The sequence below is a fragment of the Eschscholzia californica genome, unplaced genomic scaffold (genome assembly GCF_041429995.1).
Source record: "Eschscholzia californica isolate CP2 unplaced genomic scaffold, dmEscCali1.0.p SCAF_3, whole genome shotgun sequence".
Lineage (NCBI taxonomy): Eukaryota > Viridiplantae > Streptophyta > Magnoliopsida > Ranunculales > Papaveraceae > Eschscholzia > Eschscholzia californica.
Window position 1 is genome coordinate 62,120,776 of NW_028238420.1, and position 14,909 is coordinate 62,135,684.

The 14,909-nt window shown below is 36.0% G+C and overlaps 3 protein-coding genes and 1 pseudogene across 5 annotated transcripts; 1 reads left to right on the forward strand and 3 right to left on the reverse strand.

Moving 5' to 3' along the window:
* Positions 1-159: 159 nt before the first annotated feature.
* Positions 160-4,599, forward strand: LOC147552952 (phosphate transporter PHO1 homolog 1-like). 2 transcript variants are annotated; one of them, XM_086670079.1, is made up of 13 exons: positions 160-710; positions 792-1,092; positions 1,204-1,612; positions 1,727-1,775; positions 1,855-1,926; positions 2,163-2,292; positions 2,437-2,557; positions 2,675-2,924; positions 3,020-3,124; positions 3,273-3,470; positions 3,563-3,841; positions 3,929-4,065; positions 4,368-4,599. In XM_086670079.1, exons 1-13 carry the CDS (start codon positions 498-500, stop codon positions 4,456-4,458), a joined length of 2,355 nt encoding a protein of 784 aa, XP_086526205.1. In that variant the 5' UTR covers positions 160-497; the 3' UTR covers positions 4,459-4,599. The 2 variants fall into 2 exon arrangements, with proteins under 2 accessions (XP_086526205.1, XP_086526206.1); XM_086670080.1 differs by having other exon boundaries at positions 160-250.
* A 244-nt stretch (positions 4,600-4,843) lies between these two features.
* Positions 4,844-6,250, reverse strand: LOC147552953 (uncharacterized). The gene is made up of 2 exons (XM_086670081.1): positions 5,381-6,250; positions 4,844-5,157 (listed from the first exon to the last, which is right to left on the reverse strand). Exons 1-2 carry the CDS (start codon positions 6,110-6,112, stop codon positions 5,071-5,073), a joined length of 819 nt encoding a protein of 272 aa, XP_086526207.1. The 5' UTR covers positions 6,113-6,250; the 3' UTR covers positions 4,844-5,070.
* A 1,523-nt stretch (positions 6,251-7,773) lies between these two features.
* Positions 7,774-8,935, reverse strand: LOC147552954 (putative calcium-binding protein CML16 pseudogene; annotated as a pseudogene). The gene has a single exon (XR_015237559.1). The product of XR_015237559.1 is annotated as a putative calcium-binding protein CML16 pseudogene (transcript).
* A 2,131-nt stretch (positions 8,936-11,066) lies between these two features.
* On the reverse strand, positions 11,067-14,828 carry LOC147552955 (uncharacterized). The gene is made up of 9 exons (XM_086668772.1): positions 14,417-14,828; positions 13,889-14,006; positions 13,669-13,769; positions 12,776-12,901; positions 12,540-12,660; positions 12,355-12,439; positions 12,110-12,223; positions 11,987-12,026; positions 11,067-11,460 (listed from the first exon to the last, which is right to left on the reverse strand). Exons 1-9 carry the CDS (start codon positions 14,582-14,584, stop codon positions 11,308-11,310), a joined length of 1,026 nt encoding a protein of 341 aa, XP_086524898.1. The 5' UTR covers positions 14,585-14,828; the 3' UTR covers positions 11,067-11,307.
* Positions 14,829-14,909: the final 81 nt, after the last annotated feature.

Below are 14,909 nucleotides of genomic sequence, written 5' to 3' on the forward strand. Positions count from 1 at the left end.
AACAATAACCCATTTAAGATAGGTTTCCGTTTCTTGCATCACCTAAATTTACTTCACCTAATCAATATGATTTAACGATAAAAAGTACAACATAAAGGATTTTTGATATATTCTTAAATTGGATTTTGTCTAACATTTAATGATTCGTGATAACTTATCGGTAGTTGAGGATGTTACCAACAACCGCCGCCTAAACTCCGGTCATGATATTCCGGTCTAAATGACTTCAAGTTGCCAAAGAATAGTATAAGTGAAAAGATATTATTTATCTTTTCTTCTTCAATGTTTTTGTGAATGCAATTATGCAAGTGTGAAGGATAATACATTATGCCTTATCAAATATCGATTTGTCAAACATATATACCATATACGATTCCATTTTGTCACCCATAAATAATATGAACATGACTTTGTATTGAAACACAAATCACACAAGCCTTTGTTTGCTTTCACTTTAAGCTCTGAAAAACTCTGTAAACTTAAGAGTTAAAGAGAAGATGGTTAAGTTCTCTAAGCAATTCGAAGGTCAACTAGTACCTGAATGGAAAGAAGCCTTTGTTGATTACTCATTACTCAAAAAGAACCTCAAAAAAATCCATCTTATTAGTAACAAAGACCAAGATCATGGATCATTATCCAATGCCTTCTTCTCTCCTCTCAAGAAGTTCTCTTTATTTGGTCATCAACATAAAGAACATGGAGTCATTCAAGTAATTGAACTTCTCTCCAACTTTTATCGGAATGCTTAAATATTGTCTCGAAGTTTTTGTTAAATTTAATTTCCTTATCAGGTTCATAAGAAGCTTGCGTCTTCGGCGAGTAAGAGTGACTTATATGAGACTGAATTACTTGAGCAATTCGCCGACACAGATGCTGCCAAGGAGTTTTTCGCACAGTTAGACGTTCAACTCAACAAAGTGAATCAGTTTTACAAAGGAAAGGAGAAGGAATTTATGGAGAGAGGGGAGTCATTAAATAAGCAAATGGAAATTCTCGTCGATCTAAAAAATTCACTTAAACGACAAAGAGAACTAACCACTTTGAATCATGACTTGAAGGAGGACGCTTCCATTTCCTGCACCATTTCCTCTGGTATATCATTTCTTCCTTAGCTATCATATCTCTGGGTTTCCTTTATATGTCTTTTAAAATCGTTTTGTGCTCGGCTGAACTTTCACTAAAACTTTTTTCGATATTTTAAAGATGAGAGATCCCTCAGAGATGTAATAGATCAACTTCAAGACTACCCAACATGCGGGTTTGAGGGAAAAGAAGCCCAAACTTCAGACTCACCAAAAGCTGATAATGAGATTGCAGCTTCAATTAAGATCAAAAGAGATGAAAGTAAGATGAGAACACTTTCGGGTCGTGATATGTTCAATCGCCAAGGGAAAAATGTTAGGATAAACATTCCCTTATCAACACCAACTCAAACCCTTTCGGCTTTAAGTGACTTGGTAAGAGAAGATTTGGTTAGCCCTTCGCGAAAATGTAGTTCCGGTCGGCGAAGTAAACTACAAATCAACAAAACCAAACTCCACCATGCAGATAAGATTATTAGAGGAGCTTTTATTGAGCTATATAAAGGATTGAGTTACCTCAAAACTTATAGGTATCATTTTAATACTCGAAAGTTACTTGATTTGTATATGCCTGTCGATTAATATATGACAAAATAGATGTTTGATGGAAATTTAGATTCTTATGTGCTTTCATTATGTTACAGGAACTTGAACATGCTTGCTTTTGTGAAGATACTAAAGAAATTTGACAAAGTAAGTGTTGTCTACTCTGTTTTCTTCCCTCTTTCTTTTTCCCTCTCTCAGCCTTGTTCTTGTGGTGTTTTCCTGTTAGGTTACAGAGAAACAAGCTTTACCCATTTATCTCAAAGTTGTAGAGAGTTCTTATTTTAACATCTCAAATAAGGTAAAGATATCTAAGTTCCTCCTATGAAAAAAGTAGCTAGTCTCTAATGTTTTCTTTTTTTATGTGGTGTGTGACTTATGAGCATGAATAGTACACTCCAACTTTCAGTCTTCCTAGTGTTGTTGATATTGTCGGGTGAAAAATGTCGAATCAAATATCGAAACATAAGGCAACCCATTTTAGCACCATAAGAAGAACTAATTCCCTCCACATCTTTCAAATTTTGGTAATGACAGGTAGTTAAGTTAGCAGATGAAGTTGAAGAGCTTTTCAGGAAACAATTCACGGATGATGACCGAGGAAAGGCAATGAAATACCTAAAACCTCGTCATCGTAAAGAATCCCATTCTGTTACCTTCTTCATTGGTAAGAAATTCCGATTTTCTTACAAGTTTCCTAACCTCAAAAGATCAGAATTCTAACTTTTTTATACATGCATACATATATATATATATATATACACGTGATAATTTTGTTTTCTTTTTCCATAATATCTGATTTTATTTTCAGGGCTCTTCACCGGATGTTTCGTTGCACTCTTTGTTGGATATGTCATCATGGCGCACATTGCCGGGATGTATACGCAGCAATCCGATACTATATACATGGAAACTGTCTATCCTATTATAAGGTTTGTAACTCTTGATCTTCACTTTCTTTTACTAACTTATATAAACATTCTTGTGTTCATAAAAGTACTAGTTTTACTTGGCTTGTTTTTCTTATAATTCGACTCTTTTGTTTGCAGCATGTTCGGCCTAATATTTTTGCACTTCTTTCTGTATGGGTGCGACATTTTTATGTGGAGAAGAACTCGAATAAACTATAACTTCATCTTCGAATTGGCTCCTACCAAAGATCTTAAATATAGAGATGTGTTCTTGATTTGTACAACATCAATGACTGCAGTAGTTGGGATCATGTTTGTTCATTTATTCCTCATTGCCAAAGGGTATTCATCTAATTCAATTCGAGCTATTCCTGGCATTCTTCTTCTGGTAATTCCTCAATCATTATACGAAAAAAGATCGTATTCTTTTTCCAAGATTCGCATAGAAATACTAAAGTCTAAAGCTTTTTCATGGGTACGCAGCTTTTTTTACTAGTGCTGATTTGCCCATTCAACATTGTCTACCGATCAAGCCGTTATCGTTTCCTTCAAGCGATAAGAAATATCGTATTGACACCCCTTTACAAGGTATATATTGAAGTTTTGCCGAAATCTTTTAACTCGACAGGTTATTTGGAAGGCCGAAACACCAATGAAAAACATTATGAGTTTGAGTATGATTTTACCCGATGTTACTGATTTTGATCCTAAAATGCTTAACTTCATTTTTTCGTAGGTTGCAATGCTTGACTTTTTTATGGCAGATCAACTTTGTAGTCAAGTACCGACCCTTCGAAGCCTTGAGTATATCACTTGTTACTACATAACCGGGAGCTATAAAACTCAAGATTATGGATTTTGTATGAGGACCAAGCATTATAAAGATCTCGCTTATGCCGTTTCATTTCTTCCTTATTGTTGGAGGGCAATGCAGGTTCATAAATTCTAAAGATACCCTTTCTCGATTCATTTTCTTCAATATGTGAACAAAAAAAATTGTGTCTGCTATTGCCTTTCGGAATTCAGTGTGCTAGGAGATGGTTCGACGAGGGAGAAATGGGTCATTTGATCAACTTAGGCAAGTACGTTTCGGCATTGTGCGCAGCTGGTGCCAAAGTTGCTTACGAAAAAGAAAAGAGCAGCGTTCGGCTAGCAATTGTCGTTATTATGTCGAGTAGTGCCACAATTTATCAATTGTATTGGGACTTTGTAAAAGATTGGGGTTTACTTCAGTCTAATTCTAGAAATCCATGGTTAAGAAATGAACTACTGCTTCGACGAAAAATCATTTACTATTTCTCTATGGTAAGTTAATAAAATGTTTATCTTCTATTAACTTCTTTTGTTCTTAACTAGATCTGTTTTATTTATCTCTTCCTTTATTTCTTATAGGGTTTGAATCTCATTCTTAGACTAGCTTGGTTACAAACTGTTCTTCATTACAACTTTGGGAGTCTTGATTACAGAGTAATGGCTCTATTTTTTGCTGTACTTGAAGTTATTCGACGAGGGCAATGGAATTTTTACAGGTAAAAGTTTGTTCCTTACAATCATATTGTTAATATTAAATTTACTGTGGTGTTTGTTTCTTTTCCGTCTCTGAATTTGACTCATCTGAATCTCAATCGTCTGACAAGAATGATAGTGAAATCAACTCAAATTTGTCATTCAGGCGAGTCAGACAAAAACAAACATTCAAAAACCTGACTCTAGTCAATTCATACTTCGAGTCCGATTTCAAATATGACTTTGATAAAAACAATCACTAGAGCATCATTTATTTAGTCATCTTTTAGTTGGTTTACTTAGTCTTGGATTTGGATGTTGGCAGGTTGGAGAATGAGCATCTGAATAATGCAGGCAAGTTTAGAGCTGTCAAATCGGTACCATTACCATTCCATGAAGTGGATAATCAGGATTGATGCCAATATACCACTACAAAAGAACAACTTGATGTAAAAGATGTCGTTCCAAATGTTGTTTATGTTTTATCGGTGTTGTCCTCTCCAAGACAAAGGAAAAAACAATATTATACAAAATAATTGATTCCTTTTTCTGGGTTATTCATGATAGGAACAAAAGAATCGTCTATGTTTTTTACTAATTTCGGAAACGTAATATGTATTCGTGTCTCGAACCTGAGACCTAGAGGGTTGAAACCTATATATACTGGCGTTGTATACTTGAGTACTCTCATCTTGGGTACTCGCAGTCACTTAAATGTGGATCATACGTAATACTCTAGGTTAATATCTTTTATGTAATGGGTGATTGGAAAGTAAAAGAATTGCAATTATGAACAAACGATTAAAAAAAACTAGTGTCGGATACCAATACAAATACCAGTGTACTTGTTACATGAGAACTTATGATTGATTTTCGTTCATCTTGGTTATTAGCTAGTTAAATTTCTCCCATGAACATGAATCCTTGCTTTTTTGAATGTTGTAACTTGTACGTCGATTATTGCTTCACTATGTAAAACAAAGCTTACTACATAAAAACAAATAGCATCGTATTGCATTTCAAGAGCTTTAGCGCACAATGAGTAGTAGAACAAGAACAGCTAGTACAGTCCCCACCCACCTTCGAGACGGTCCTCCCTGCTTCATTCCTCCATTCTGTAATATGAAGAAAAAGAATAAGAATCGGTCAAGAAAACTTTCATTGAGATGGATTAGTAACCATATACCAAAATGAACAGAATTATATATAAACATGAAATTTGATGAAAGCTCAAAAATGAGAGGCACATTGAGAATAGTCTCACAAGGACAAAGGGAAGTCTTGTGACTAATTGCCAATAGTTTTTTAATTGGATTGCGACAAACTAAATAGAATTACCAGATCAGGTGATGGTGCAGGGGCAGCTTCTTCTTCTGAGCTTGCATCTGGTGGTGCTGGTGGACTCACCAATTTCGCTGCGGGTGCTGGTGCCGGTGCATGATGGTGGTGCTTTTTCTTATGCTTCTGCTTCTTTTTCTTCTTGCTTTTTGTTGGAGCAGGTGCTGGAGTAGGTGTGGGTACCACTACTGGTGCTGGTGCTGGTGACTCTTTTGATGGTGAAGGAGTTGGTGCTTCCTTTGCTGGTGCGGGTGCTGGTGTTGGTGGCACCTTTACGGGTGCGGGTGTTGGTGCTTCCGGCACCTTAACGGGTGCAGGTGCCGGTGCTTCCGGCACCTTAACAGGTGCAGGTGCAAGTACAGGTGGTACAGATGGCGTCACAACTGGTGCAGGTGATATCTTTGGTGGTGCCGGAGGCAATGCTGGTGGTTTAGACGGAACCAAGGGAGGTTGAGCTTTCACGGGCGGCAAGATCGGAGGACTAATTGGGCTTGAAAGTGGTAATGGTGTCTGTGAAGGAATGCTAATTGTAGGAGCTATTGCTGCAGCGGTTTTCGGTGGCTTTGCGGCTACAATGGATGGTGTAGAAAGCGAAGCTGCCACCGGTGTTTGCCCACGGGCAATGTATGTAGGAAATAAGAGGCAAATCAAGATAAAAACCCAACTATTAGAACCCATATTTTTCTTGAGGTGGTAATGGGTATGAAAGAAGAAGATATGACTTATATTCATTTTATATTAGCAAATAATTGAAGGGGAATTAGAAATCAAGGAAAAGAAAAGGGTTTGGTGTGGTGAGAAGGAGGGAAGTAGTTTTCATGCCAGGTTAGAGACGTTTTTCCTACTATTTTGAAATACACCAAATGTCTCATTTTGATACTATATGGGACTAATTGAAGATTAGAACAAAATTAGATGAATTTTGAAGTTGACATGGTAACACCCATTTTAACATGAAAATTTCCTATGGAAAGTTCTAATGACAATTCATCTGTTTTTTGGGGTGTATCGAGTAAAACCAATTTGATAAGTTACAATGTCGAATACGATATACTATTATTTGCTTCTTGCTTAAAACTTCGATATCTTTTCTATTTTATTAAATTGATGGATAATTTTGAGCTACTTTATACATGCTATTTTACTTTGTTTATTTTTTAAAATTTTTTGAGAAGGATGTTGAGTCTGAAACCACCCATTGGAATGGTTAAGCCCTACGAATTGATGTAATCATTTGATTGAACTTTTGAGTTTAGATTAGAGTTAGAATTTGTCCAAATCTTATTCTGAGTTGATACATTGAAGTTCGATAAGCGATTTTTAACATTGGTACGATACTAAAGTTGAATGTGAACTAAAATTTTGTAGCCTTCAGACTAGCATTCGATAGCATATTATAGCTTATCGATACTGGGCAGGTACATAACAATGCATGTGCAGAGATTGTTGTTGGAGTTCCACACCAAGAAATTAACAGAAAAAGCATTTGAAAAATGAAAAAGAAATAAATAAAGTTGTTAAGTTAACCACCATCTCTCACATGCAAAATGAACAATAATCTCAAAGCACAAAAGCTAAATGTATGTTATAATGCTCTCAATCTTATTAAGCTATTTCAATGTTTCCACAATTTGGTGATGCCACGTGGCACTAAACCCTGCCCAATAAAATTATGGCACCACCCACCTCATAAACCCATTCTTATATAAATTCATATTGTTTTTCTTGTCTTGTGGGCACTCCCACCTTGGTGAGTTGATTTGGATTTTGAATTTCCATCATCAATTTTGCTTCCTCACCTTGTAATACCCTCAAACCCAAGAAAAATTACAAGTCTATATTATTTATTGGGTATGGTAGGTCAAATATCAATCATGGTATCATGGAGTATGAATTGATCCCAAAACTTGGTATGTGGATATAGTGAGAGTGAAATCAATTCTACTATGTACAAGGTTGAGACCTAGAGGGTAGAAATAGTATCTACACATGAATATACATGTAGGAGCTCTCAAGAAAAATTCAAGTATATTCAAGAAATAGCCAATAATGAAGTTTATAAGATAGTATCGTGCGTCTTTTTTTGTTTATGTCATCAATAAAAGACTTACTGGTCGTTGAATAAACATTACACGCCTTGAGTAGTTGAGTTGATAGGTTTTACTTTTATATGGCTTTGGCAGTCAAAACAAGAGTTATCTGATAAATTGACATCAACCTCCCACTAGCTAGCTACATTACTCATTCCATGGATAAATTCTTTAGTACAATAAAGACAAATTAAAATTTTAATCAACTTAAAAGAGAAAATAAAAAAGTAAACTAATAAAATTAATTTAAAATAAATGAAACAATATAGGAAAAGTCCAAATTAAAAGGCATAAAGAAATGAGTTTTTGAATATTTCCTCACTTTTATTAATATACAAGTTCAAACAACCATACATTATAATGTACAACCCATTATTAGATTAAAACCCTAAAAAAAGTACTAAAAATCTAAAAGAGAAATAAAAATATGAAAAGGTCAAAGAGAAAAAGTCAAACAAATTGACATAAGTTAGTCATTTGAAGAAACGTTAACGGTCAAGATGTGATGATGATGATGATGATGATGATAAAGATGACCCATTGATGAATAAGAATGAATACAAACCGTGGGATTAGATTAGATTAGATTAGATAGGATGGAATTATGAAAGAACAAGACCAAGAAAATCAGAAGCAGATTTAGCCATAATAGTAGCAAATTCATTAAAACTAATAACACCATCACCATCTTCATCAGCTTCTCTCATCATCTCTGTTAATTCTCTATATGTTAATGGTTGACCCATTTTAGCCATTGATCCTGCTAATTCAGCTGCTGTTATATACCCATTTCCATCTCTATCAAAAGACCTAAATACTTGTAATAATTGTTCTTGATTTATCAATACTTCTTCATTCATATCAGGCATTATTGCTGATACTAATTCATCAAATTCAACTGACCCATTACCATTAGCATCCATATTTGATAACATAACATGAATTTGATCACCTGTTGGTTTTAACCCTAATGATCTTAATAATGCTGCTAGTTCAAGTTGTGTTAGGCTTCCATCTGAATCCATATCAAATCTTGAAAATATATCTCTTAATTGTTGAAGTTGTTCTGATTCAAGACCTCCTCCGACCATTATTCAATACTAGTCAAAGATCAATTTTGATCAGAAAAAATTGATGAGAAAGAATTGGGGATTTTTTTTTTATTTTCTCTGTAGAAAGAAAGAGGTGTTAATTAGGGTTTGTTATAGATGGAATGGAAGGATGGTGGTATTTGTTATAGAGAGAGAGAGAGAAAGCGCGTCGTGGGTGGAACTTTATGGATTTGAAATATAGGAAGGGAAGGGAAGGGGGGGGACAAAAATTAAAAAGAGAAAGGAAGACAAAAATCCAGAAGGGATGGTTTTTATTCATGAATGAATTTGTTGGATTGTGAGAATGAATGTTGAATGAAGATGGAAAGTTCAAGGAACCCTGTATGAACGGCACAATGGTAGGGCACTGTTTGTTTTTTCAAACAATGCTTGGTTGGACTTGGAGGCCTACTTTAGCCCCAATTGGTTGTATGGATAATAGGAAAAGAAGTGACATATATTTAGGGCGTTGTATTGAAGGGCTCCTCTTTTTTGCTCTTGATCCGAATACTTTGAGCACCTTCACAGACTAGAACAGTCTGGGGGCAATCGGACTTGGCCTAGTTCATATAGGGGTTGAACAATACGAACTCAGGCCAATTCAAATACCCTCGGACTGCCTTGTCTGTGGGGCTCGGGTTACTCAATCTGAAACCATCGAGAGTGTCAAGAGAAGCATAGGCTAAGAATAAAAAGGAGGGACGCCTATAAACGCACCCCTCTTATTGTCATACCGTCAAGTGAGAGGTCAAGGCCTAGTGTGGATGTCAAAGCACACCGGCAATCTGTCTCTATCAATTATAATAAGTTAACAAGGTAGCTAATAAGTGATAAAAGTAAGTGGTTTTACTAGGTTTTTTTCTACTGATTTGCATATTCTTTTTGTCTATGGGGTTTTGAGTTTGAGTCTAGGTGAAAGTAGTCCACGTGCGATGACGTTAGGAAGTAAAAACACAAACAAATCGATTCTTTGTTCAAAACAAAATTAATCCCTAAATCGGCGGCCAATACAAAAAATGACATCCTCAATCGACCATTTCTGCTCAAATAACTTGTACAGTATAAAAATAAAAGAAAAGGTATATAGAAGCCCATTTTCTAGATTGTCTTGGTTAAAATGACTATTCAAAATTTTCTTCGACTTAGACGCTAGATACTCTTACAATATTCTTCAGTCCTAATACAACCCATTGCAACCCAATGAAATCCAAATTCAAACTTACTGCAACTCAATGCAACCTATCCAACCTCACTATAATTCTTCGGGCCAAGGAAAAGTATCGACATTAGCTACCAACTGTAGTCAACTGGATCAAAGATTAATCGTGACCCTGATCCTATAACGGATAAATCCTTGATCCAGACACTAATGGTGGTACTTTTCCTTGGTCCCTAACCCTAAATATTCCAAAAAGAATAATGGATTTTTTGGAAGGAAGAAAAGTCGGGGACAAGAAATTTCTCTTATAAAAAAATCCAAATGCAGGCACCTAGATCAGTTTGTGTTTTTTCAGTCAACTAACTATTAAGGGAGTTCTTGACAGGAACATGCCAGCAGAGAAAGAGGTTTGAATTAGAGAAGTGTTGTTAGATTTTCCACTCACCTTCCTGGAGTGTGAGGGTAGTAGGTATGCTTGAATACAATCACTCTGTCTCTTGAACTTATTATTAAAAACTTTTGAATCCATTAGTACAAGTTTAAAAGTTGATTAGAAATCCTCGAAAAAAAACACCTACAAACTTAGCCGAGATTTAATCTTCATCGATGTAAATATGTCGTCGCTGAAATGTCGTGGAACGTCATATTAAAAAGGGTTTTCGTAAGGAAAAATCCTCTATGAACTTTCTAATGATTTCATGTAACGTTGATCATACACTTACAAATGATTTCAATATTTCTAAGAGAAACTTAACTAGCAAACTGTAATATGTTAATGCAATTTGGCATTTATAGATCACCACCCACTAAATCTTGTTTGAATATCCATCTCAAACTTGTCCAGACAAGATCAAAGAAGTTCAAGTTGAAGTTGGAGGGCAAGAAGTCTCTTCAGTACCTTTTAGTAATTCTCCATTGTTGGTTTCCTTCTTCTTGGATGCCTTCGATCCAATTTCTACGTCGTGAGGAGATGCGCAACGACTACATTTCCTACGCAACCACCAAATACAATCTGCGAAGCTGAAACCCGATGGAGATGTTGTTGTTCTGCTAACAAAGACACGACTCAATAAACACGATAAAACTGCGAGAACAATAATCACAGCCATTACAGCAAAAAATGGTCCAATCGAGCCTGAACTCTTCCAAGCACCACCATTTGATGGTGATGATGATGATGATGCTGCTTGTGGATAGAGGACTGGTTGTTGTTGTTGTTGCTCCTGCTGATCGGGTAAAGTTGTTGCCATTTCTCCGCGCTCACAGCTAACGAGCTCGAAAGAAGGGTTTAAGCAAGGAAGTATAGGCTCCATAAAACATAAATAAATAGGTATGCAAAGTGGATGTAAACATGAAAAATAAAGCGAAAGCATTGATTTTTAAATCATAAAGGTATTCATCTGTCTAATTAAATTAAAAATGGCAGTATGATCTAATCAGAAATCAGACTTTCCATAAAGAGATTCCCTGACAAAAAAGTTAAACCCATGAGGTTGGTTCAATCCTTCTTCTCTTTCGTTTTCTCTTCTTTTTTGCAAGTAATTTTCTTTTTAACCAACTAACCTCTAGTCTGTCCTTCGGTGAGTTCTACCTCAACCACCATTTCTGAGCAGCAGATAAAGGAGTTTTCAAGTATGGGGTGTAACTGTTGATGAGAGGGTTAACAGTTCGACCAATCTTCGCCCACGTGCTCTGATGGTAACTCGAGGTTGCAGGAGCACGGTACATGAACTTCAACACCTGAAAGTTATTTGAAATGAAAAACAAGGGGTTACTATTAATATTATTATTTGTACCATTTCGAATTAATTACAGGAACATAGATACTGAAATTGAAAGCTAGAAACTAGATCTCAAAGAGTTCAAGCCTAAAAAGCAGTGAAAAGGGATAAGCTAAGATTTGATTCCTAGTACTATGTTAATCAGCCCCACGTGTAAGGTCGGAATGGCTAAAAGCACATCAACAAAAGTTGATATTACATGGTAACTAACTTTCTCACTTTCTTTCTGTCAGGTAGCAAAATTATTAAGAATGTTAGATACGAATCTGAAACTCCAAGTGAAACTAGGACTTCGACACAGTCACACACATGGGATCTGCATTCTTCATCTATGGAAGAAGGGCCACTAGGTAGGCCTCCTGTGGTAACAGATGATAGAAAGGCAATTTTGAACTCTTTTTCTTTTTCTAGATAAAAAGGTTACCCCGCATATTATGGAATTACATGATCGGTCGATCCAGATAGAGGATAGAAATGTAACACACCTGCCAGTACATGAACGTTTGTATGATGTTGCGTTGCCACCTGAATCCACAAAATTAAATGGGTTATGAATTCCTGTTGAAGATATCAAGATGGATACCAAGAGAAGCAACCAGTTAACTCACGAGAATAGCGAGATAATGAGCAGGAATCCGACTCCGATCTCCGCGTGAGAAGTCAGTATGCCAAGAGTAGTTGAATTGGTTTCCACCCACAAACAAGGCTCGTCCAAGTACTTTCTGTTCATAAAATGCATTATTGACACCTTTTAGAGAATTATCCCTTCATATTGATCGTCACTGATACTATCAAGAGAAAGCAACAACAACATTTGGTAAAAAGAATATAGGTGTCGCTGCAATTATTTTACCTATACAAGGAAGAATGACTAAAATTGCGCCTTAGGAACTTCGCCACATGTTCAAGTGATCGACACAGCACGGGAATTAAAGCAACTGCAATGAATTACAACAAACCATTTACTACATGAGATGGGAAAAGATGAATCCAAAGGACAAAAGCGCTCGCAAATATGAACGGACAAGTGGTGCTTACATTTCATGCCAAGGTTGGAGCTGACAAAGGTAAGGCAGTAGACGAAGTAGATAAAATCCTTGGTTACAAGTACTGACTGCAACCATAGTTGAACAGCTTGTAGATTCCATGCCCTAGGTTTCTGAAGTACGAGTGGTCAGTGCAAGAAGATAAAGATAGACTAAAATCTAACACAAAGGAAGAGTTTTGGTTCGTTATATGAAATATACATTCTAAGCTTTCTATAATATCATTACCCCATAAAGTGAGTACAGAGAGTACAGCGAAGAACATGAGCTTCCCATGAAGGCCAATCGGTATGCTTTATTAGAAAGATTTCTAGGTGTGAGAGGAAGCACTGCAAGCACTGCGACGATAAAAACCTGCATGATGCCAAGAATATTGAAGTGATACTTGGGAAGTGGAAAAGACAAATGTTTGAAGAAAAACAAATGAACAGAACTTAAGTCATAGTTTCGCTTCTAACTCTGTATAAGAGGCAAGTGCTGATATTGGCAGATGCTGAACAAAAGAAATTGTTTCATGTACTAAAAATTCAGAAGTAATTGGGCTGATGCTATTTGCTCATCAGTACCTACATGATACGGTGTACTATTGTAGAACTACGGACAAGGACATTCTGTTCTAGAGTTTGGCATGCCAACTACTATTACCATTATAAGTTCCACGTCCATCATAATTCATATATAGAGTTTTGATTACTGACTAGATATTATTGATAAACCTAAGTGGTTAAGTAAGAGAGATTATGATTCTAAACTTCAACTATCAAATATTTTCTGCAAACATCACGATACATATATTAGCTCACCGGATTGCCAGTTGGAACACTAACTCTGCATACTTCGAGATACCCCCAATCCATTTTTACAGATGTGTTGATCTAATTTTGGAGGATAAACGGGGCAGATTTTATTTTGCACCCTAATTGGCTTGTTTTAGGTTTGGGCACTCTCTCAGTTTACTGTTTCAAAAAAAAAACCTGGCATACGTTCTTGTGCAAAATACAAAGACACATACTACAATATTTACCATAATATGATAAATTAGTCAAATGCAGTCCAATATAACCACCAAGAAACAGATCATGGCAATGTACAAAACTTAGAAGTTAAGTTTTTAAATGTACCCAAGCATTGGTAGCAAATTGAATTGTCGGCCAATTGAAGCGGAGAGAACCAGGATTAGCAGTTGGTGTTGTGGATGTCCCAAATGTCCTAGAATTTGACCCTATTACAAATTTCAGTTTAATAAAATCAGATAGTGAAGATGAACATTAAACCCAGAGTAAAGTAAACAGATTCAACAAATCATAGTATTGGACTTGACAAAAGATCAACTTCATTTACCAGTGCTTTCTGACGGTGCTTGTTCAGTTGCGGGTCGTGTTGGTGTCGTCGTCGATGATATTGTTGACGATTGAGTAGAACTCCCAGACGACATCGATTCAACCACAAAATCAGGATCCTGTTCGTACATATTATATGTAATTTAACATTCAAATTGATCATATAAGTGCAAAATCTTCTAAAAGAGACACTTTGTAGTAAAATTAAGACTTTGAGAACATAATAAGATCTTATTACACTTTCTTTAATCAATAAGATGGTACTTCTAGCTATAGATGTCCTAGGGTAAGATCAAAACTAAACTCAAATTCATAATTTCCATACTGAAAATCAGTTCTTAATCTAATGATTAAAAAATGCTTAATTTCATCAGACCCAAGTCAAATAATCTTAATTAAAACCCATCAGAAATGTTAAACCATCAGAATTCAGATCCAAAAAAAATGAAATTTAACCAAGTAAGCAAATAAAAGTTTCAAATTTTCTATAGGGGAGTTGGTAAAACTGATTTGGGATAAGGGAACTGACGATGTAACGTTGGTAGAATTTGCGTTTGTAGTGATCAACGACATCGGAACGAGAAGACATGTGAGGAGGGATTAGGATATTTGACCAGTAATCACTCCATCTTGAGTCATTCTCATACTCGTATGAAGCTGCTCCGATCTTCTTTAAACGTTGTGGATCTTCCCCCATTTTTACTTTCTCTGTCTATTTGTCGCTCTCTTTCTCTCTCTAAGGTTCCTATTGGTCTCTGGTTAAATCACTTTCTTCTCTCTCTCTAAAATCTCCGCTTCAACGATGACTCTGGAACTATGATTTGCTATTATCAAGAAAGTTTGTTAATTCTCTACTTAAACCAAGCAGGAATATGGAGGATATTTTTTTTGGCATGAATTACTCAAACCCCCCACTTGATAATTCGTTTACTGAAACCCCCAAGATGGGACCGATTAAAGGCTTATAGTGATACGTAAGCCGGGTTGGGACCGTCAATAAACAGTTTAGTCTATGTTTGGTG